At 45.9% G+C, this 21,418-nt stretch overlaps 1 protein-coding gene across 1 annotated transcript; it reads left to right on the top strand.

The window, feature by feature from the left end:
• Window positions 1-562: 562 nt before the first annotated feature.
• ABRAXAS2 (abraxas 2, BRISC complex subunit) lies at window positions 563-20,309 on the top strand. The gene is made up of 9 exons (XM_016210488.2): window positions 563-709; window positions 3,023-3,113; window positions 7,707-7,743; window positions 9,775-9,841; window positions 13,152-13,342; window positions 14,007-14,126; window positions 14,548-14,632; window positions 16,059-16,173; window positions 18,178-20,309. Exons 1-9 carry the CDS (start codon window positions 563-565, stop codon window positions 18,645-18,647), a joined length of 1,323 nt encoding a protein of 440 aa, XP_016065974.2. The 3' UTR covers window positions 18,648-20,309.
• Window positions 20,310-21,418: the final 1,109 nt, after the last annotated feature.

Here is a 21,418-nt window from a genome sequence, read left to right as displayed (position 1 = left end):
CGGGCCTTCCCCGAGTTCCTTTTCCTAACTTTGCTATCGTTTATTTTCACTTTTATTTTTTGTCTGTTGTTATCCTCTTTCCGTTATTTGTCATTAAATGTGTTCCCTTGTACCCAGAATCCAACCTCTTCTTTCCACCTCCCCTGCCACCCCCATGTCACTTCTCAGCCCCCGGGGCCACGGCCATGCCGCCTCTGGGTTGCTCTACCACCTTCTCCCCCGCCCGGGGCACCGCACCCTCGACCCTGCGGCCAGGCGCTCACACGGAAACTGAGATCACGTCGCGCCCCTTCTATATCGGGCCCCACACCGTGCCACCGCCTGGACCGCCTCCCTCCGCTCAACCAGGAGCGTGGACTTTAATCATTTTATTCGCAAAAATAAAAAATGGTTTGCGCGACTCTCAAGGTCTATACAGAAGAGGCAACGTCTCGCGGTGCGCTGGGCGCGAGACCCACGGGCGGACGCGGCCCGCGCGTGGTTCCGACCGAGCGCACCTGCGCCGGTCGCCCCTGCAGCCCCCGCCTCCCGGCCTCCTCCGCGGAAGACTCCACTTCCCAGCATGCCCTGGGGCGGGGCCGGCCGGAAGGCCGCGTGCCCCGCGCGGGGCATGATGGGGGAGCTGGAGCTTTCCATCATGGCGGCTTCCATTTCGGGCTACACCTTCAGCGCTGTGTGTTTCCACAGCGCCAACAGCAACGCCGACCACGTAGGTGCCGGGCCCCCCGCCCCGGCCGCTGGGGCCTCGGGCCTCCGTCTCGGGCCCCGCCGGGACCACCTGCGGCTCGTCCCCGGGCTCCCGGGCCGGCCCGAGGAGCTGGCGACCCCGGCTGCCCCCGCCCCTGCCGGGGCTCCTTGGCCCCCGGGGATGGGCCCCCTCGCTCGGGGCCGCCCGGCCGCCCTGGGGCAGCGGCCTCCGGTGTAGCCGAGCTGGCCCGGCCGGCCGCCGGCGGTGTCCCGGGCGCCCGCCCCTCCCTGAGCGTCCGGCTTCCCGACTCGCGCGGGGGGCCCGGGGTCGGGGAGGAGCCCGGGGTCGGCCCCGCCCCGCCCGCTCGGCTCCCCGGGGGTCGCGGGGGGCGGCCGGCCGGGGCCGAAGCCACGGCTGTCGCTGCTGGTACCTGTTGGCTGTGACCGCGCGTCCTCGCCTCCGTGGAGCACGGGGGTGGCGGCGGGACGGCCCGGGTGGGGCTTCTTGCCTAGAAGCCGCCGCCGTAGGTGCCTGGCGGAGTCGCCGTGAAACGGGGAAGTGACGGGGCGCGGCCACGGAGCGAGCGGAGCCGGTCAGCCTCGGCGTCTTTATGTGACAAGACGGTCTTTTCGTGGCGCGGAGCTCTGCGTGGAAATTCTCTGTGAAACTAGATGGTGGTGGTTTTTGTTGTTTTGTTTTGTTTTTAATCTTTAAGGACGTGTTTCATTTGCCCACCAAACTGAGTTCTCTTACATGACGCTAAGAGTGGATTATTCAAATTCGGGAAATAAGCGGGGGGGGGGGGGGGGTCTCTGTGCGTGTCGTTACAAAGCAAAACGATACGCCGCGGAAGGAGGCCCCGGGCTCGGGTGGGTGCCAGCGGCCGTGGCTTCCGTTAATAAAAACGGACAGAGAGGCGAGTCCATTAGCGAATTGGGTGGCGCTGGATTAATGCGCCTTTCACGTCTCCCGTGCCCACGGTAGAGTTGAAGGGTGAAGTCACGCGCAGCGGGAGTGTCCCCCGAGGCCTTTGCTACTGTAGCCAGCTGCCCCCGCGGCGCTCCCGGTGTCCGCGGAAGAGTTAGATACTGTGTCGGCGGCGCTTCCTGACCTCCCTTTGGGAGGGCCTAGGAGCAGCACAGTTCACGGGTAGGACAGGGTGGTTGTGAGTCAGCAGCTGCCTGTTGAAAAGGGGACGAGGGTTTTCTGCAGACGGCGGCGAGATGGCCACGTTACTCGGATCGTTGCTAATTTAACTTCAGAGACGCCTCTTTCCTATCTGCGCCGCGCCAGGTATGGTGGGTAGACTTCATGGAAGTTTTCACCAGTGACTGTATTGGATATGACCATACCTGTTTGTATTAACCTTGCCACAGTTATATATGTGGAATAAAATTATTTCAGTTTTACATATTTTAAACTAACAAAACAGAACAAACCAAGAATTTGCTTTTTGTAGGACATCCTTGTTTCATCCAGGCAAGAAATCAGCTGGGGTTAGCAAGCGTTTTCTATAAATGGCCACACAGTAAATACTTTAGGCTTTGGGAGCCCTGTGGTCTCTGCAGCAACTACTGCACTCTGCTGTTGTAGGGAGAAAGCAGCTACAGACAGTACATAAGTTAGGGCGACTGTTGGGGCACATTAGGGAGGCAACTGATTGGTGTCTCTCACATGGATGTTTCTCTCTCCTCTCTCCCCCTCATCCTGGGATGAGGGTTAACAAAAATTAATTGATTAATTAAGAAGCACTTTCACAGGCCTGTTACACGTTTATCTGCTGAGTCCCTAGAATCCTGGGCCAGCTTATCTGAGAGCAGCTAGTTGTGCATCGTGCTAGCTGCTTTATCCTTTTATCATGAGCAGTGCTTTTCACACAATGAAATAAGCCGTGTGCTGTTTCAGAAAAACAAGCTTGGGGTCCTTCTGCTTCCTGGGCCTTTTGACATTGGTTATTTATTTTCTTTAATTGTTTCTTTATTTTTCCATCACCATTTACCCCCATTCCTTCTTCCACCTCCACCCACCCCAACATTGGTTATTCTGCCCAGTAGGTTTAGGTGATGAATTCACTCTACTCAGTTTTACTCCAGAAAAACCAGGGAGACTTGAAGGGATTAAAATACGCTTCTTCTTGTATGGAACCCTTTTTCCAGACAATCAAGTTAATAGATAATCTCAGATTGCTTTACTCTTGTTGGTTTATAGAATAGCAGTTTGAATGCCAAGCTTATTTGGATTATTGTTAAAACTATTATATCGTAAATTTCTCTTAATTCCAATAAAAGTCATCTTTATTTTTAGTATACAACTATTTTCTTTTGCTACTTTTAGGAAGGATTTTTGCTGGGAGAAGTAAGACAAGAGGAAACCTTTAGCATCAGTGACTCACAAATCAGCAACACAGAATTTCTGCAAGTCATTGGTAAGTTTATCACTGACCTCAGAAACACTTTTTTTGTAGATACACTGTTTGTTCTTTGGCCCCTAGCTGATTTTAATCTAAAAGATTACAAAAGTACGTAGACAACTGCTAAAATTGCAATGCCAGTTACTTGCACTTATAGACAATGTGAAATGTCTTATAGTCGGTGTAAACGTGTAGTGCGCAGCTGTAGATGTCGGTGTTCTATAATGCTGTCCCTTACCCACTAACTGATCTGGCTTTGAGTTTCTAGGTGCTATTGTACTCAATAGTCTCTTCAAAACCACGGTGAACCTTATGACTGCAAAACAGGCTGCCCTCGTTGCCAATATCACCTCCTACAATGAAAGGATGTGCTATGCAGGTCCTTTCAGAAGGGTCTGGCGTAGTTCACACTTGTTTTCGTGAGATATTTGCTAAGTCGTACAACCTTTTGCGAAATAAGTCCGTCAGTTTGGGGGAGATTCTTGCTGTAGATGGAGTATTTGTAGATGCACCCACTGTCCTTGAGTTAGTCTCCTTTTCGTAAATAAGGGTCATAGTCCTGTTAGCTGCACCTCAGTATGACCAAACAGCATATCCTGACGCTCAGAAAAAGCAAGGCCATTTTATTCCTTTATGCAGGCACCGTTTGTCAAAGTGTGAGGCATGTGCGAGGCAATGAGAGGAATAGCCAGATACATTCCTGCCTCCAAGAGTGTGGGAGGATGAGCACAGGAGCGCCAGGCGGGGCGAGATGGTGCTGCAAGAAAGAGACAGGAAGTCCTGTGAACGGGGCGTGTTCGGAGGCAGCCAGTTGATGGTTCCCTTTCTCTCCCTTCCTCTCTCACACCCATAAAAATATATCCTCGGGTGAAGATTAAAAAAAAGAATGGTGCCCGGCCGGGCGTGGCTCAGCGGTTGAGGATCAGACCTAGGATCTAGGTGATCAGGGTTCGATTCCTGGGTTGTGGGCTCAATCCCCAGTCGGGAGTGTGCAGAAGGCGGCCGATCAGTGACTCTCTCTCATCATTGATGTTTCTGTCTCTCCCCCTCTCCTTTCCTCTCTCTGAAATCAATAAAGATATATTTTTAAAAATAAAAATAAATGGTAAAGTAATTCAAATTCTATATCATAAGGTAGTGATTCTTTGATTCATAAATCTTCTGGTTCTTGCAGTAAATACCAGTTCCCTTGTATTGTAGGAATGGAGGAGTACCAGTCAACAGAGTCCTGATTAATACAGTGCCATGACAACCATCTTTTGCTGTACTACCTTTAATTCATTGCTTATATTCAGTTCATTATTTGAAATGATTATGGATCACGGGCAGAGTGTTTGCAGTATTATCTTGAATGTATTGCTATCTTTTTCTTTTAAAAATAAGTACATATTATGGATTAAAGGCTTAAATCTAAGACCCGAAACCGTAAAACTCTCAGAAGAAAACATAGGCAGTAAACTCTTTGACATCACTCTTACCAATATCTTTTTGGATGTGTCTCCTCAGGCAAGGGCAACAAATGAAAAAATATAAACAAATGGGACTACATCAAAATAAAGGTTTTGAACAGCAAAGGGAGTTATCAATAAAACGAAAAGTCAACCTACTTTGAATAAAGAGAAGATATTCGTTAATGCTATAGACAATAGGGGTTAGTATCCAAAATATATAGAGAACTCATAACAATTCAACATTACAAAAAAACAAAAAACCCAAAAATCCAGTTAAAAATTGGGCAGAGGATCTGAGTAGACATTTTCTCCAAAGACGACATACAGATGCCATCAGACACATAAAAAGATGCTCACTAATTATTAGGAAAATGCAAATCAAAACCACAAAAATATCACGTCACACCTGTAAGAATGGCTGTTATCAAAAAGACAACAAAGAGCAAATGTTGGTGAGGATGTGGGGAAAGAGAACCCTCGTGCGCTGTAGGTTGGAATGTATATTATGGAAAACAGTATGGAGGGTCTTCAAAAATTGGAAGTATGCCCAGCCAGCATGGCTCAGTGGAGGGATGGGCAGAAAAGGGGGAGGGGATGGAGAAATGCAAGCTTCCAGTTATAAAATAAGTCATGGGGATGAAATGTACAGCATAGGGAATATAGTCATTAATATCATAATAACCATGTACTGTGAGAGATGGTTACTAGATTTGTTGTGATCACTTTGTAAGGTATATAAATGTTGAACCACTATGTAGTAAACCTGAAACTGATACAATACTGTACGTCAACTGTACTTTCAAAGTGAATGAGTAACGTCCACATTAGAAAGTGTAAACCAGGGACTATGGAAAACCTGGATTGAAAGGCCAAACATGAAGCAAGTGCCCTGGGTAGTTTCCGTAGCAATGTGTGAAGAAGTCCTGGCATAGCCTAACCTCCAGAGTGAGATGTTTTAAGTAAAATAAACAGACCAAATAGGTTATTTGCTGAAAATGTGTGCATCCATGCACAGACATCTTTACCTGACTCTATACAATAAGGGGGACTTTATATAGAATATGACATTTGGAACATGAAGTATCTGTCTTGTTTGGAATACATATTAATTTTAAGCTGTGCTAACTCACTTGAAGCAGAGGCATTCTAGACAGAGAAACGTTTCCTTAGTTAATGAGACGGCATAGTGGCGGCCACTGGAAAGAACGGAGGGGGGAGGAGAGGAGAAGCAGAGCTGGGAAGATCAGCAGGAGCAACACCTCCCAGTGAGGGTTTGTAGGGACGTGTGCAGAGATGCCGTGCACACGTGACAAGGAGTCTACCGTGTGGATGCTCTGGAGACGTGTGGAAGTTTAGGGTCCCTGGCAAGGCTGCCCTGCCAAAGGTCCACCTACCAGCTGATGTGCCCCAATTTCATTCCCATCTGCAGCTTTATCATGTTGGAGACCATCACCTTTTTCTCCATGGAGCGCTTAGCTGGGTATTGCAAAAAGTCTTATAAGAGAAAGCTTTATCTTCTTTAGGAAATACCACACGATACCTAGAGCCCATCTCAGTGTACTTCTAATCCGGGTTGTAAATCATAAAAGAAGTCTGCTGGGAAGATTGATGACAGGAGGTGGACTCAGTTCAGCATTTACTCTAGGGATTTTCTTTTAAAAATATGTCTTTATTGATTTCAGGGAGAGGGAGATAGAAACATCAATGATGAGAGAGTAATTGATTGGCTGACTCCTGCACCACCAACCCCATATCCCCCACTGGGGATCGAGCCCGCAACCCTGGGCATGTGCCCTGACCAGGAATCGAACCGAGATCTCCGGGATCATAGGTCAATGCTCAACCGCTGAGCCACGCCCGCCTGGGCTAGGGATTTTCTTAAAATACTCTTTCTGTCAAATAGAAGATGCTTTTTTTTCCCCTTTTCCCTGGGGTAATGTTTTTGCTACAGATTTTTCACATTCTAATTGCTTTACTAAAGTATCTCTGAAATAACGGGAAGGTACACTGTATCCCTATGGTGATAAAAGAAGGGCATGCTCTAGATGAGGTTTTCTTATTTGTATCACTACGTCAGCAGCCTGCTGGGCAGATGAACTTTTCTTTCCTGTGGAAGCATCGTGCCTGTGTTTTGGCAGCAGTAACAGCAGGATGGAGCCAATAGCCCCATGTCTTTTAGGGTTGTGGATTCTTTTTAACTGAGTTAAAATTGCAGCCTATAACTCTGGGCTGTGACATTTTAAAAAGCAGGGAGAGTCGCTGTCCAGGAGAATGTTATTATATTAGTAGGATTGAATGGCTGATTAGTCTCATGGTCTTATAAAGCAAACCAGACCCAAGCCCCCCATGAGCCTGAAGAAACTGTTCCCTTCAGTTAATCACAGCAGTCTTTTTACATCTGCCTTTTTAATAACAGTTTCCCTTGGTGCTGCCATTTTTAAAAGGGTTAACAGACTTCGAGTTTTCTCCCTTCCCCTTCAGAACACCTGGCCCACATTGTCATGATTTGTTAGCAGGTAATTGATGGTAGAGAGGTTAAGGCCCTCTCCCCAAGCTGTCCTCAGGACTCTCAGCCACCTGATTAAATGCTCCAGCCAGTGGTTCCATTTCCCCTTATGCTTTACCCAGGTGAGACTGAGTAAGGTGCACTGGGGCTTCCTGCTCCCCAGTGAAAGCTTTCTGGTGTGTGCTCACCACACATGGACAGGGAGACAGGGCTGCTGTCCTCCTGTTACATGGTTCTGAGCTGTCCCCAAGTTGAAATGTTAGGAACATACAGTGCTTCCCAGTGTACACATGGCACCTGTTTTAAAGAGGAAAAGTATCTGATTTGTTATTTTTTACCCCTCTCCTGAGGCTATTTTTTTCATTGGTTTTAGAGAGGAAGGGGGAGAGAGAGAGAGAAACATCGGTTGGTTGCCTCCCAGTGTACATGCCCCAACTAGGGATCGAACCCGCAACCTAGGTATGTGCCCTGACCAAAAATCAAACCTGCAGCCTTTTCAGTGTACAGTAGGACACTTAGCCAACTGAGCCACCCAGCTGGGCAAGAAACTATCCTTATTGTCTGAGATTTAAAATATATATATACCCTGGGCTATTTTATAGTTGCCTGTATTTTACATGATTAAGATGTATTTTCTCTCTTTAATTACAGAAATCCATAACCATCAGCCTTGCTCAAAACTTTTTAGGTAAGCCTCACCCTTTGTAGCTTTAGCTCTTACTAAAAGACTAATAGATTAAAAACTAGTGAATTTATGCCTGTAGCTGATTATGGCTAGAAAGTCACAAGTATAATTGAGGGCATGCAAATTCACTTATTTATGGAGTACCGCGTGCGTGCGTGTGTGTCTCTGTGTTAGGCTGGGGAAAGGAGAAGTGTAAGTCTTGTTAACCTCTCATACTTGAGGCCAAGTATGAATCTTGGCCTCAATGATTTAGAATGGAAGCCTTCCCACCAGCCTCCCTAAAAAGAGCTCCTCAAACATAGAAACGGAAGTTAATCAGGATCACATACAGATAAAATAATTTAAGGGTAAGGGAGAAAAAGGCCAGTACTTTCCACACACCAGACTTCTGCTCCTCAAGCCCCACCCAGACCTCTGCCTTCTTTCTGAGCTCCCAATTCTTCTACCTGTGGCTGTATGCAGATGTTATCTCTGTTTCTTAAATTCCCCGAGGCCTATTCTCTTACCTTTCCAGAAGCCAGGCAGTGCTGCTCACACTGTTCAGTACAGGGTTTCTGGTCACACTTCCTTCCTGAAATGCCTGCCAGCTCCTTGCACCTAGCTGTCCTGCTGTGCCCTCCCTGCAGCTCTCACCCTGACCAGGCTCTGTTCTCAACTGGCCCAGACACCAGCCCCCTTGCACCGAGAGCCCCTAGGGACTTATATGGTGTTCACCTCCCCCCCCCCCCAACACACACACACACCCCTTCTCTCAGTTTTGTCTTCATGGGAGATGGCTACCTGTGGACAAGGCCTCAGAAGAGCCAAGGAGCTCATCTGTTCTAGATTTATGCGGAACTGAGAGGGGTGGGAAGCAAGACAAGCAACCAGCAGTTCATTTGAGAAGAATCTCAGAGCAGATGAAATTATTCCAGCCCTGTCCACATGGTGCCTCTGTCTGGTCCATGCAAGTGCCAGTGCAGTCCTGACTGTCTAGAGCTGTTCTGGTGTCCCTGCCTTGCCCTCTGAGGAATTCCTTAAAACACTGTCAGCAAATGCAGAGCAGAACAAGAATTTCCCTCAGTGTAGATCATAGACTTGTAGTCCTTAGAGCTGAAAGGAACCTTAGAGATCATCTGTCTACGCCAAGCTCTATTTTGCAGAAAAGGAAATGGGGGCAGATAGCTTAAGAGACATGCTCAAGATCATATAGTGAGAAGCAGCACTGAGCTGGAGCTGAACTCTCCTGACTCCCAGTTCAGGGTTTTTACTAGATCTTGAACGACTTCCTACTTTATGAGGCCTGGGCTTGTTGTGGTGGGAGGAGGGGCAGAAGGACCGCATTCCTAAAACCGAGACCGGTGGTAGAAAAGCCCACAAGTCATTGTGCTGTGCTGCTCAGCCCAGGATCCTGGGCAGGCTGGTCTGTTTTAAGGGCAGGTGAATTTGATTTGAAGCTAGCCAGACCCAGCTTCACAACCCCAGCTCTCCAGCTCCCAGCTTTGTGATCTGGGGCAAATCACTTAGCTTCAGCATCTGTATCTACCAAAACAGGAGTAAAACTTGTTGACTTGTTGGGCTAAACTAATACCTCCCAGTATTGAGGCAAGAATGAAGTAAAACAACATGAGAAAGCGTGCAGCTGAGTTTCTGGTTAAGCATCAACAAGTGTTCATTTCCCTTCCTCATTTATCAGAAAGTGAGCCCTACATTCTTTCCTTTTTATAAGTAATTGATACTTAGAAACAAGGAAAAGATGTCACAGCCACTTGAAACCATATATTTTATACTTAGTTGCTATCAGCACCTCCCACATGTGGAAGTAATACCTCTTGAATGTAGCAGCCTCTTGAGTAGTCTTTGATGCAGAAGATACCTCACATCGGTAAAGCATTTCGATTGATTTCTCTTTACATATCTACTGAAGACAGTTCTATCTTTATTACCAAGATAGATTTGGGGTAGATGACCCATAGACACATGTAGCTGAGCATATCCATGTCACAGCACCATGTGGTTTTAACACAATGTGTTTTTCTCTTGTAAAAATAACAGTTTTTATGACTATGCAAGCAAAGTGAACGAAGAGAGTTTGGACAGGATTCTCAAAGATCGGAGAAAGGTACGCTGCATTTGTTGCCATTCTGATTTGGAAATCACTCCTTATATCATCAGCGAAGCTTAAAACCAGAGGGTGTGGAATGAACAGTGAGCTGGATGTTAATATATGTGAGGTCTGTTACCTTGAGTAAATTTTAAAGGGAAGTTACAGATTCGAGACAGTGTTTACAATGTGTCAATAGAAAGAAGTTTAGATATTTATAGTGTGACTCTATTATGTAAAAATCAGAAAAAGTGAACTATAATCCAAAAATCAATAATAGTTGAGTCTGGATGGTGTTGTCTTTCTACATTATAGTTTAAAAAATAATTTTGTGAATATTTAATACGCATATATTAATTTTATAATTTTTACCTTGGTATATAAATTCCAGAAAAATTAGATTAAACCACCACTTCAGGGAAAAAGCACCAATAAAAACTTTTCAACTTGTTAAACAGAGAACAGAGTGCCTTTGTTTAGAAACATGTATTGCAGAAAGCTTTTTTAAAAGACTGCCTGTGGATAAAACCACGTGTGGGACCTGGTCCCTGAGGCGTCTGAGGACGAACGAGCCTAGGAGGTGGGGCAGCGCGTTGTCTGTGACCAGCCTGGTCCCAGTGCCTCTGAGGCAGGTAAGGGAGCAGGAGAGTGGGAGGTGTGGGGACAGGTCGGAAGAAAGGACAGATGGCTCTGTGAGTGACAACAGGCTCAGGAGGTGCTGTGTCCGCAGAGCCTGACCCAGTCGCATCCCCCCCCAAGGGAGTGGCAGCTGCAAGGCATCGTGGGCCAGCTCCCGCCTTCGGTGACTTCCCAGAGGCACACGTTCCGGAACCTCTCTGTCCCTCTGCATTCCACTTAGTTTCGTATCGAGACAGTGACTCATACTTTCTAGAACTAAAATTTCTTCCATGACAATTCTTACTGGAGCACAGTTTTCTAGAGCGCTCGCTATGTACTAAAAGTTCCAGAGTATTTTCTTTTAAACAGATGAAAAAACTTAAAGTGAGAAAAAGGAATAAAGATTATCAGGAGGAAATTCACAAAAGAAAACCCCCACAAATGGCCAAGAAATAAATGGAAAGATGGCTAACCTCTGAGGAAACGCAAATTGAAACAGTGTGACACAGCCCTCGCCGGGCGGCTCGGTTATTTGGAGCGTTGTCCCGTACACCAAAAGGTTGGGGGTTCGACTCCCAGAGCGCATGCCCAGGTTTTGGGTTAGGTGCCCGGTGAGGCACTTATGGGAGGCAGCAGATCAGTGTTTCTCTCACATTGATGTTTCTCTCCCTTCCTCTCTAAAATCAGTTGACATCCTCCAGTGAAGATAGGGGAAAAAAGAAACAGCGTGACACTATTTTTTGCCCATCAGATTGGCAGCGCATGAAAGGATCGCTAGCATCCAGCGCTGGCAGGGCTGTGGGGCACCGGTGCTGTAGTCGGTGGGAATGTAAGTTGATACAGACATTTAGGAGGAGGGTGTTGCAATACAGTTTTAGATACACAGTGTCGCCTCTAGGAATCTGGCCCAAGTAAGTTCTAGCATCTAGGCATGAAGATACGAAAACTGGTATCACTGACCACTTCGGCTCTGGGCCAGGCCACGTGCTGAGACTTCCAGGCAGTGACACAAATCCCTGCAGCAGCCTCAGGTCAAGTGCTGTTACTGTCATCCCTATTTTTTATTTTTATTTTTATTTTTTACTTTTTTGTGACCACCTTGTGTGACTGATGTGGAATTTTGAAGTTAATAGGTGCAGTGGGAAAGGACAGGGTCCAGACAATGGCCCTTGCTCACTAGCTCCGTGACTTCAGACAGAGCATCTCTATGAGATTTATGCTTTGGAAGTGGGTGGGTTTTCTTTCTTTCTTTCTTTCTTTCTTTCTTTCTTTCTTTCTTTCTTTCTTTCTTTCTTTCTTTCTTTCTTTCTTTCTTTCTTTTTTTAATATAACTTTATTGATTTCAGAGAGAGGAAGGGAGAGGGAGAGATATAGAAACATCAATGATGAGAGTCATTGATCAGCTGCCTCGTGCACACCCGCTGCTGGGGATCGAGCCCAAAACCCAGGCCTGTGCCCTGACTGGGAATCGAACCTCGATCTCTCCTGGATCCTAGGCCGATGCTCAACCACTCAGCCATGCCCAGCTGGGTTGGGTTTTCTTTTTATTTAAAGAATATCAGAACTAATTGCTTTAATAACATTTGAAGTCATACTTTGTGCTTAGTGGTACTACTTGAGGTGGGCTCTGTTTGTTTCCTGGAGTTCTTTGCAGTGGTATGAACTCAGCAGAGAAATAGTACTCACCTCCCAGGGTTGTTACCATAATTAATTAAAATATCCGTAACATCATTGGCTGGGGGCCCGGCACAGGGGCTCAGCAAAGCATGGTTCACTTGCTTCTAACATGAAAGTGGCAAGATTTAATCTAGACTTACTGTTAACTTTCATATGACAGCATTTTAAACTACCTTTATATCTTAAAACAGGATTTTCACTGAGAGTTTATTTCAAAGAAAGAAGCTATATGAAGTTTATTCTTCTAATAACGAATTAAATTAAATTTATTGTCTCGACAGCAAGAAACTTATCTGAAATTCAGAATCCTGGCTCTACCTGCAGAGGTTCAGATTCTGCAGGTTTGGGTGGGGCCCAGGACCATGTTAGCAAGCTCCCAGGTGTCCCATAGCTCACCTGTCTTCCAAATGTCCTGCAGCTCACATTAGGAGAACTAGTCTTCCAGAGAACATATTAGTTTAATTCGCTTGGCCAGCTTAGTTAACCGATCGTTAGAGCTGACAAAGCTAAACTGTAAGAATCATTGCACTGAGGTATAATTGCCATACAGTAAACTGCACATACTTACAGTAAGCACTTTGGTACATTTTGATACGTGTATACACCTATGAAACCATTATCATCAGAAGCTAATGCCATGTCTGTTACTGCAAACCTCCTTGGGCCCTTTTCTGATCCCTCCTTCCCACCCCACCTCCACCCCAGTCCATCACTGATCTGCTGCATCTGTTTCATGTCACTAGAGATTGGTTTTCATTTTCTAGAATTTTACATGAATAGAATCCTATGGTTTTATTTTTTTGGTCTGGCTTCTTTCACTTGGCATAATTATTTTGGAATTTATCTGTGTTGTATATATCAGTTTGTTTTTATTACTGAGTAGACATCCAGTGTGTAGCTGTAACACAGTTTGTTTACCCTGTGGATGGACAGCTGGGTCGTTTTCATTTTGCGTTGAACGTTTGTGTACAGGTGTTTGTGTGGACACATTCAGAGCTAAATTAGTAAGATTTCCTCCTGTTTTCTGTTGTAGAAAGTCATCGGGTGGTACAGGTTCCGGCGAAACACACAGCAGCAGATGTCCTACAGAGAGCAGGTCCTCCATAAGCAGCTGACCCGTGTCCTGGGGGTGCCTGACCTTGTCTTCCTCCTCTTCAGCTTCATCTCCACCGCCAACAGCTCCACGCACGCTTTAGAGTATGTCCTCTTCAGACCGAATCGGAGGTAAGGAAAGTGTCCCGCCAGCCCCACGTGGACATCAAAAAGGTGCTGCTGTACGTCATGGATATTTGTGACTTTGAAACGTGCATTTTATAGCATCTTCAAAGAAACCCTTTCATAATTCTCCTTTAGCTAGTTGTCTTTGTACTTAGAGAAGACGTTTTTCTCTCAGTTAGTTGTAGAAATTAAAATTGTTTTTGAATCAAGAAGCATCAGAAAGACATGTTATTTATGCCTAAATTCTTATGGACTAAATAGCTGGATATCATCATTTATTCGCCATAACCCGCTATGTGGAAATACGGTTTCATTGCTCGGGAAGTCTGATTGTAATTGTGAAGCACAGGTTTCAAAGACAGACTGTAAAATTGACCCACCTGCTGGCTAACGAGGGTGTTGCATTGTGAACATTTTAAGCAAAAAAAAGAAAAATGATCATAAATCCTGGTATCTGTTGTAAACAATAGAAAGGTTTCTCTCTGGAAATTCACATGTAGTAGAGTGAGTTTCATTGACAGCAGTGAACATGATTAGTGTTAAATAGCCATTTGCAAGGTTACATGAATGTTCAGTAGTATTTCTTGAGCACTCACGTCCTCCTCGGCACCTGCCAGTCCCATTCTTCAGTCAGCAGTGCTGTTGATGGGATCTCTCAATCTCCCCACAGGTATAATCAGAGGATATCCCTCGCTATTCCCAACCTGGGCAACACCAGCCAGCAGGAGTATAAAGTGTCTTCAGTGCCAAACACTTCTCAGAGTTATGCCAAAGTTATTAAAGAGCACGGGTAAGTGGGCAGGTCAAGGGCAAGGTCTTCCTTCTCTTCTGTCAAGATTTAAAAGGTTTATGGAGATAAAAACAGTTTATGGAGAAATATGCAATCACGTTTGATATGATTGAAACTGAAAAATGCAGTGAGGTAATTTTCTAGTCTTGACCACCACCACTACATATCAAAATGTTATTCTTATTGGAAAGATAATTTACTTTTACCATTACCTTTTTATCATTTGCCACAATTGTTTTTGTAATTGATATAAAGTTTCCTCTAGAGTATTTTTCTTCTATAATCTAGTAATGTGACACCATTGCTGGGACCTGTCACCTTGGCGTTGCAGCATTTAAGACTAGGTGAAGGTAGAGAGGGATAGGCAAGTGCCTTGCATGCTCGTAGCAGCTGTAATCTCTGTGACACCTTTGTTTTCTAGGACTGACTTCTTCGACAAGGATGGAGTAATGAAAGACATCAGGGCGATCTATCAGGTTTATAATGCACTTCAGGAGAAAGTGCAGGTAACTGATTTATTTCCTAGTTTAATCTTACTTGTATTACCCAAATGCTTTTAGTTTTACTTTAATTTTTAATACTCTTCCAACTGAGACGTGAGTTGTGGTCCACACGTCAGAATGTACTTTCCCAAAGTAGTATCAGTAGTATCAAAGTAGCCTCCTCTCCATGCCTGCTCTGGAGACTCGAGCACAGTATTAGTATCGTTACTTTCAGCGCTGTGAACCATTTATAGCAGAGTTTTCTAGGGAAATGTGTCCGTATTTAAAGCAAGGTTGCTGAGAACCCAGCTATCTCATCAGGTGTACGCTGGGTAGAAACACCACCAAACTCAGGACAGCCTGCCTCCTCCTCTCACTCCCTCACTCTGCCCCGGTGGCGCCATTGGGTGAGAGGATCACAGTGGAACCTGTTCATTCCTAGTCATTCATGCAACAAATATTTATGGAAACAACTCCTACAAGCCAAACACTGACCTAGGTGCTAACAGTAGTTTCCCATGTTCTTTTATCACCCCTGATGCGTTCTTAGGAGTAATTTTCTCTAAAACCTAAGAACAAAAGAGGCTTTGAGGCCAAGGAGGAAGGTGGTGGAGCTGACAGAGCCCTCCCAGGACTGGGAAGCCCCACTTTGGGAAAGAAGCCCAGGAAAGCCACTGAGGAAGAGGAAGCAGACCGAGTTCAGCCGGGCAAAACGACCGCACCCAGCAGGCAGCGTCCCATGTCAGGGTCCCAGTTAGGATCACGGTACCCCTGGCAGCAGAGGGAGCCTTATACAGGCTCGCTGGTCACTGGCCTACTTTCTGTGCACTCTGGTATTTCTGCTGTGGAGGGAACATGCGGTGAAAAGCAGCTTTGTCCTGAATTTATGACCAGGCTGTTTTTAGACATCAGCACTGTGGCTGCTCTGCATGTCGGTGCCAGTTGCGTGAGGGCCGCCCTGAAAGCACCAGTATCACACAGAGTGCCTGGTGGGGATGTTTAATTACACAGATGCACCTCAAATGTTGTCTCTTGTTAACCTATTTCCTATTTCAGCTCTCCCTAATTATGAATATTTTCTGTTAAGTGAATCTTTTTTCATGTCCTCTGATTTGTGATTGTTGGTTATAAATAAAAGTTGAAAGCATCTTACTCCCGTCTTTTGTTCATCCTTTGACTGGAGTCAGAAAGCCTGTTTTCATTTCAATAAAAATGAATAATCTAGGAAAAATATAAATCTTTCCCAGCTTACCCTTATTTTTCAAGAATTTATAAGCTAAACAGCATAGTAATCTTAACAGTCAGTGACTGGGGGTGCTGGTCTCTGGGGCCTCCTGGGTTGCTCTGCCTTCCGTGTGAAGGCGCCTGGGCTCCTGGGCGGCCGTGAAGCTGCGCTCACGGTGCCTCGTGCGCGGATGGACGCTGACTGCTCGTTGCCGTTTCCCCCCAGGCAGTGTGTGCAGACGTGGAGAAGAGCGAGCGCGTTGTTGAGTCTTGTGAGGCGGAAGTGAACAAACTGCGAAGACAAGTCACTCAGAGGAGAAACGAGAGGGAGCAAGAAAGAAGTGAGTGTCGCGTTACCTCCACTGCCGGCGCCGGAGTGCCCGGTCCCTCCGTGCAACGGTGCAGTGAGCCACCTAGGCGCCCCTGCTCGCACTAAGCCCCAGGGCTGTTTGGGAGCAGGCGCCCCCTTCCTTCGAGGTTTTTCAGAAGAGAAGCACTGTTTCCGTGGTACCTTCTCGAGTCTGATGCTGGAAGGAACGGGACCCCAGGTAGAACGGCTGCCACAAGTTAGATAGTCCTGAGGGGAGACTGGCTGACCTGTGCACGTGTTGGCTGCCGCAGCCTGCCTGCAATGGGCGTGAAGGAACCCTGGCCCGCCCAGCACGCCCTATGCTCACTGCAGCCGCATCCAGGCACCACTTAAAATGCTTTTAAGTTGACATTTGGCTCGTAGTCAGGGTCACAGCAAAGGCTATAAAAGTTTGTTTATTGGTAGCCGTGGACGATGGATACCTTTACGCTAAAGAACCAGCTGGTCGATTGGGAATTAGGCCCAAGAATCTCTTAATCCCAGCCTAGTGACAGACATGCTTGCTGTAAAGCCACCAGATTTAACGTTTGTCAGTAAGATTTGTAAAATGTGTGGCATACGATATCACGTGTAAGAGAGAAGGGTGTGGCTAACCTTTTCTAATTTAATAAAATATTTGCAAGCCAATTAAAATGTAACATATTTCCAAGTAAATGACTGGTTCATGTCTACTGTTAGTTTTCTAGGGGTAGTCAGAAAGGCAGACAGGGATCTGCGCGCAAGAATGTTAACCACAACTTTGTAATTCTAAACTCCGGAGACACCCATTCAGATGGTTGAACCAGCAGCAGTAGAACAGTGAATAAACGTTGGTATGTCTGTCTGTGCACTGGACCATTGGACAGCCAGCGAAGTGAATTTTAATGACACGGGGTAAAGCCCAGTATATGACCTTAAGCAAGAACATAGGGTGTGAGGTGACGTAAATGTGGCCTTTGCTGTGTGTGAAACATACACACAAAACACGCAAACTGCACAAGAGCGGAGCTCAGGAAATGGGGGGGGGGCTGACACCTAAGGTTTACATTTTTTTAACCCAAATCTTGTGGTCTTTTCACCAAAATTCTAAGCGTTACCTGGGTGATAGAATTGTGGGCAATTTTAATTTTCTTTTTTTCTAAATTTTGTGAAAGTATCGTTTTCATAATATAAAAATGTACTTTAAAAAACTTAAAGGCTATAGACTCAGATATGGGGCTGTTTCAGAGCATTCATTAAAACGTAGAAAAATTATGGCCTAATACCTGGAAAAACTGGCCCTTCGACGTTTAGGGAGAAGGTGGTATATCCGTGTATTGTGACAGGTGGTTGTAAAGATGTGAGCTTGGCTCTGGGCGGGTGGCTCCGTTGGTTAGAGCAGCATCCGCTATATACGCCAAGGTTGTGGTTCCAGGGCATATACAAGAATCAGCCACTGAATGCATGAAATAAGTGGAACAGCAAATTGATGTTTGTTTCTCTCTCTTTCCCCCTTCCTCTAAAAATCAATTAAAAAATATATATATATGTTTTTTTGATGTGAGGTTTGTCAAGGAAAAAACTCACATTCAGATGACTGCCGAGGTGGTAAGGGCTATTTTCTTAGCCTCTGTCCCCCAGTCTTGATCACGGTCAGCAGGTGAGGGCCCTAGGATTTGGGTTAAAGACCTGCACTGGGAGTGTCATGCCCACTTCTAGCTGTTTCTTTCGTGAAGTCACTTCACCTTTTGAACTCTGGCTTTTTGCCTGTGTCATAGAAACAATATCAACAGTGATGAGAGTACTTCAGAGGGCTGTTTTGAAGTTTCAATGAGTTAATGTGTAGAAAAGTATTTTGTAAATTATGAAGTACTATGCAAATGTAGAACAATTAACAGTAATAATCAGTTTCACTGCTTTGTTGCTATTTTCTAGAATGTTCAGGTTGAGCTTGATGCACTGAGATGCACAGCTGGGAAAATAGACAGTGTTACAGTTTCTTCCTTTTTTTTCCCAGGGTTGCAGCAGGCGATGGTAAGCAGACAGGTGCCATCTGAAAGTCTGGAGCCGGCGCTCAGCCCTCGGACGCCCTATTCTGGGTTTGCCGCTGAAGGTAGAAGTTCACTGGGAGATGCAGAGGCCTCTGATCCCCCTCCCCCTTATTCTGATTTCCACCCAAACAATCAAGAAAGTACTCTGAGCCATTCTCGCATGGAAACAAGTGTCTTTATGCCTCGACCGCAAGCCGTGGGCTCTTCCAGTTACGCCTCTAGCAGTGCCGGACTGAAGTACCCTGGAAGTGGAGCAGACCTTCCTCCCTCCCAGAGAGCAGCTGGAGACAGTGTGGAGGAGTCAGATGACAGCGAGTGTGAGAATCTGATGGACCCCACACAGCCCTCTCACAGCGAACACTCACAGTCCAGGGATCCCCGGCCCCTGACACACCCTGACGGGGGCTCCCGGAACACGCAGACCTCCCAGATTTAATGGAACGAAAGAGCTCTCCACTTAGCACTGTTTTCTTAATCACATATTGAGAGATTGTTTTGAGGACTCAGTCTGGAGGGAGAACTACTTTCTTAGAGTCCTGGGCTCCCAAGGGAGTCCTGGGCACAGAACTGGCAGGGGCCTCGCATCCACAGGGCCTCGCCCACAGGCGCCGTGGGCAGGTGTCAAGACAGAATCATTAAGATAATCAAATTGTCCTAATTCTGGTGCGATTCATGGATATACTGGTAAATTTAGGCAAAAAGAAACTTATCAGCATAGTTTCTGTTCTTTAAATGAATTGGAAATCAGAGACTAAGCACAATTAGTCTATAATGTTCTGTAAATCAAAGCTTACCTCTTGCACTATCATGCCTTGAAATTTACTTTCTCAAAGGGAAGCGAGTTCAGCAGCAGCCTTCAGAGAACCTTCTTTCTATGACGAGCCAAACTCATCTTTGCCAGGAAAGAAATTTTGATAATTCCAAGCAGCCTGATTGGAACAAATCGGATGTACCTTCTCTTGTCTGCATGACTTTGTAAGATTGAAAGAGAGGGCTTTGTTTAACTTTTTCTACTAGCCTGATACGTATTGTCACTTAAAATGGTTGCCTTTAAAAAATGTAGAAATACTAATTACCAGTAAGTAATCACCCAAATAAGTGTGTCATAAAATAAACTACTTGCTTTTCTCTTGTGGAATCACAGTGACTGCTGTGTTGCACTAGCCACATTGACGTCTCTGTTCTGGAGTCTGAATGAAGGACACAGCAGTGGGCCGAGGAAGGAGTCTGTTGCAGGCCCGAGTTTCATGGCCACAGACTCTGGACACAGTACACTCAGCCGTGTCACACAGAAGGGACGTGACTCACTTAGGTTGTCTGATAAATCCCAGAGCTAGTTTCATTTGTGAAGGAACAACATTCAATGAGCTGTTTGAGAACCTTGGTGAATAAAGATTTATTTTAAGTCTGAATAACCATCCTTTTTTTTTCAGCTGCCATCCTGAAGATGATTGTGGAAGGTGTAGACTTCCTGTTGGGATGCACCTATGTTTTTATTTAATTTCTGCTTGTTTTCTACTTTTGCCCAGAATGTGTGAAACCACTAAAGACATTCATGAGCATTTCAGGCTCCTGGTCTGGGATTGACAAGACCCACCGTTGATGACGAGGTCAGCCCAGGAACTTGACGCTCTGGGGCAGAACTGCCCTTCCTTTGGACCAGTCAGGACCTGGGAGAGTAAGGAAGGGGTCAGAGAGGCTTAAAGTCCAGGTGTTGACAAGTAGTCTCGTGTAGGAGTGATGCTGACTCGGTGAGCTCCAGTTCCAGTGCTGAGTTAGACAGTGTGGACTGAAACATGCTGAAACCCCCTTCTCCCGGTGTCCCTTCTCGGTCTGTGTTACACTGCCTCCTGGTTTTGTGGCCTCCACCCGCTGCCCTTTGGTTTGAAATGTCACAGGTGTATCTGGTTTTATCAGCTCCCTACCAGCGGCATCAGCGGCGTTGAGAATTTAATTTAATTTTTTAAGTGCCATTGCCACCTCTGTTCATGTTTTGACATCCAGGAATATGTTTTTATTTTATGCCATACTGAAAACCTACAGTGTGTATCTGACAAAGCAGTTAAATGTGACAATAAAAGCTTATTTAATCATGGCACCACTGTCTTAATGTTTGTTTCAGCACCTGACATGGTCTTCCCTTGGTTTACCCATCCTGGCAGTTCTTAGTAGACTTACTACAGTTTTCTAAGGGGGATAAAAACTCATCTCCACATAGATTTTTCTTGTGAGAATGGTTTCAGGGAAAATCCAAGAACACAACTTACTAAAGTGTCTCTGCTGGTTTCAAGGAGAATGTGTTGAGCATCAAGTTGCTGGGAGAGCTGGGTATCGATGGAGGAAAAAACTGAACCTTAGGAAGTTCCCAAAAGGCTCCTTTCGTGTAAGAACTTGTCTTGTTGAAGACCCCTTAGCCTGCGTCGCCTAACGATTGAGATGTGGGAGTTCTTAGGAATGTCGGAATCGCCGTGGAAGGTCTGCTGGCTCACGTGCAGCCTGGCTTCCCTGGGAGCCATTCCAGCTGAGTGATGTAGCTCTTCCAAAACCCAAGGTGATGGTCTGTTCGCAGCAGGATTTTAAAATGTGGATTGTAGCCGTTTAAGGTTCCAAGCTTCGTCTCTTTGGAAGAAGGAGGCTGGATCCTCTTAGCTTGGAAGCCAGGACGTGCTTAATGACTTGTTGTGATTGGCTTTGTCGGAGCAGGATCAAAACATAAAAATGGAAATCTCATCCCCAAACATCCAGACCCCGAGGATGTAGATTTTAAAATTCCAGACACGGGGTGGGGGTGGGGGGGCACTGTGCTTTAAAAAAAGATTTAAATGGACAGACTGTGAATCTATATTTTAAGGCAATGGTCTCAGGGGATGTAATGTAAAAACACAATAGAAAGACATAATGGTTACGGACTGTTCTGGGCCTGGTTTGCCGTGACTGCGGTTTCATGTCAGTGACTGAAAGATCTTCCTTCTTTTTACAAGGTCCTGCCTCTTCTTTTCCCACAACAGACCTTAGTTCTGCCAGACAGGGAGCCCGAAGGCAGGCAGCGGGCCCTGCAAACGTGCTGCTCATGAATTACAGAGAATGTTTACTCTTCAACTTTATGGCAAACAGATGGGGAAAGTTCTGGGCGTAGCTCGACCGGCTTCCTTTCTGCAATGCTTTCTGTGGTTCCCGAATAAGGCAGGAGAGTCGGGACGTCGAGTG

The sequence above is a fragment of the Miniopterus natalensis genome, chromosome 14 (assembly GCF_054644295.1).
Source record: "Miniopterus natalensis isolate mMinNat1 chromosome 14, mMinNat1.hap1, whole genome shotgun sequence".
NCBI classification, from domain to species: Eukaryota; Metazoa; Chordata; class Mammalia; order Chiroptera; family Miniopteridae; genus Miniopterus; species Miniopterus natalensis.
Note: the sequence above shows the minus strand (reverse complement) of the source record. Positions and strands in the feature narration are given on the sequence as shown.

What these genes read in the sequence shown, in the direction of transcription:
- ABRAXAS2 (XM_016210488.2), top strand. Translation starts at nt 563, where the DNA reads ATGCCCTGGGGCGGGGCCGGCCGGAAGGCCGCGTGCCCCGCGCGGGGC. An exon ending in CCTTGCTCAAAACTTTTTAG is followed by an intron (nt 7,744 to 9,774) that starts GTAAGCCTCACC and finishes TAAAAATAACAG; the next exon opens with TTTTTATGACTATGCAAGCA. An exon ending in CGAGAGGGAGCAAGAAAGAA is followed by an intron (nt 16,174 to 18,177) that starts GTGAGTGTCGCG and finishes TTTTTTTCCCAG; the next exon opens with GGTTGCAGCAGGCGATGGTA.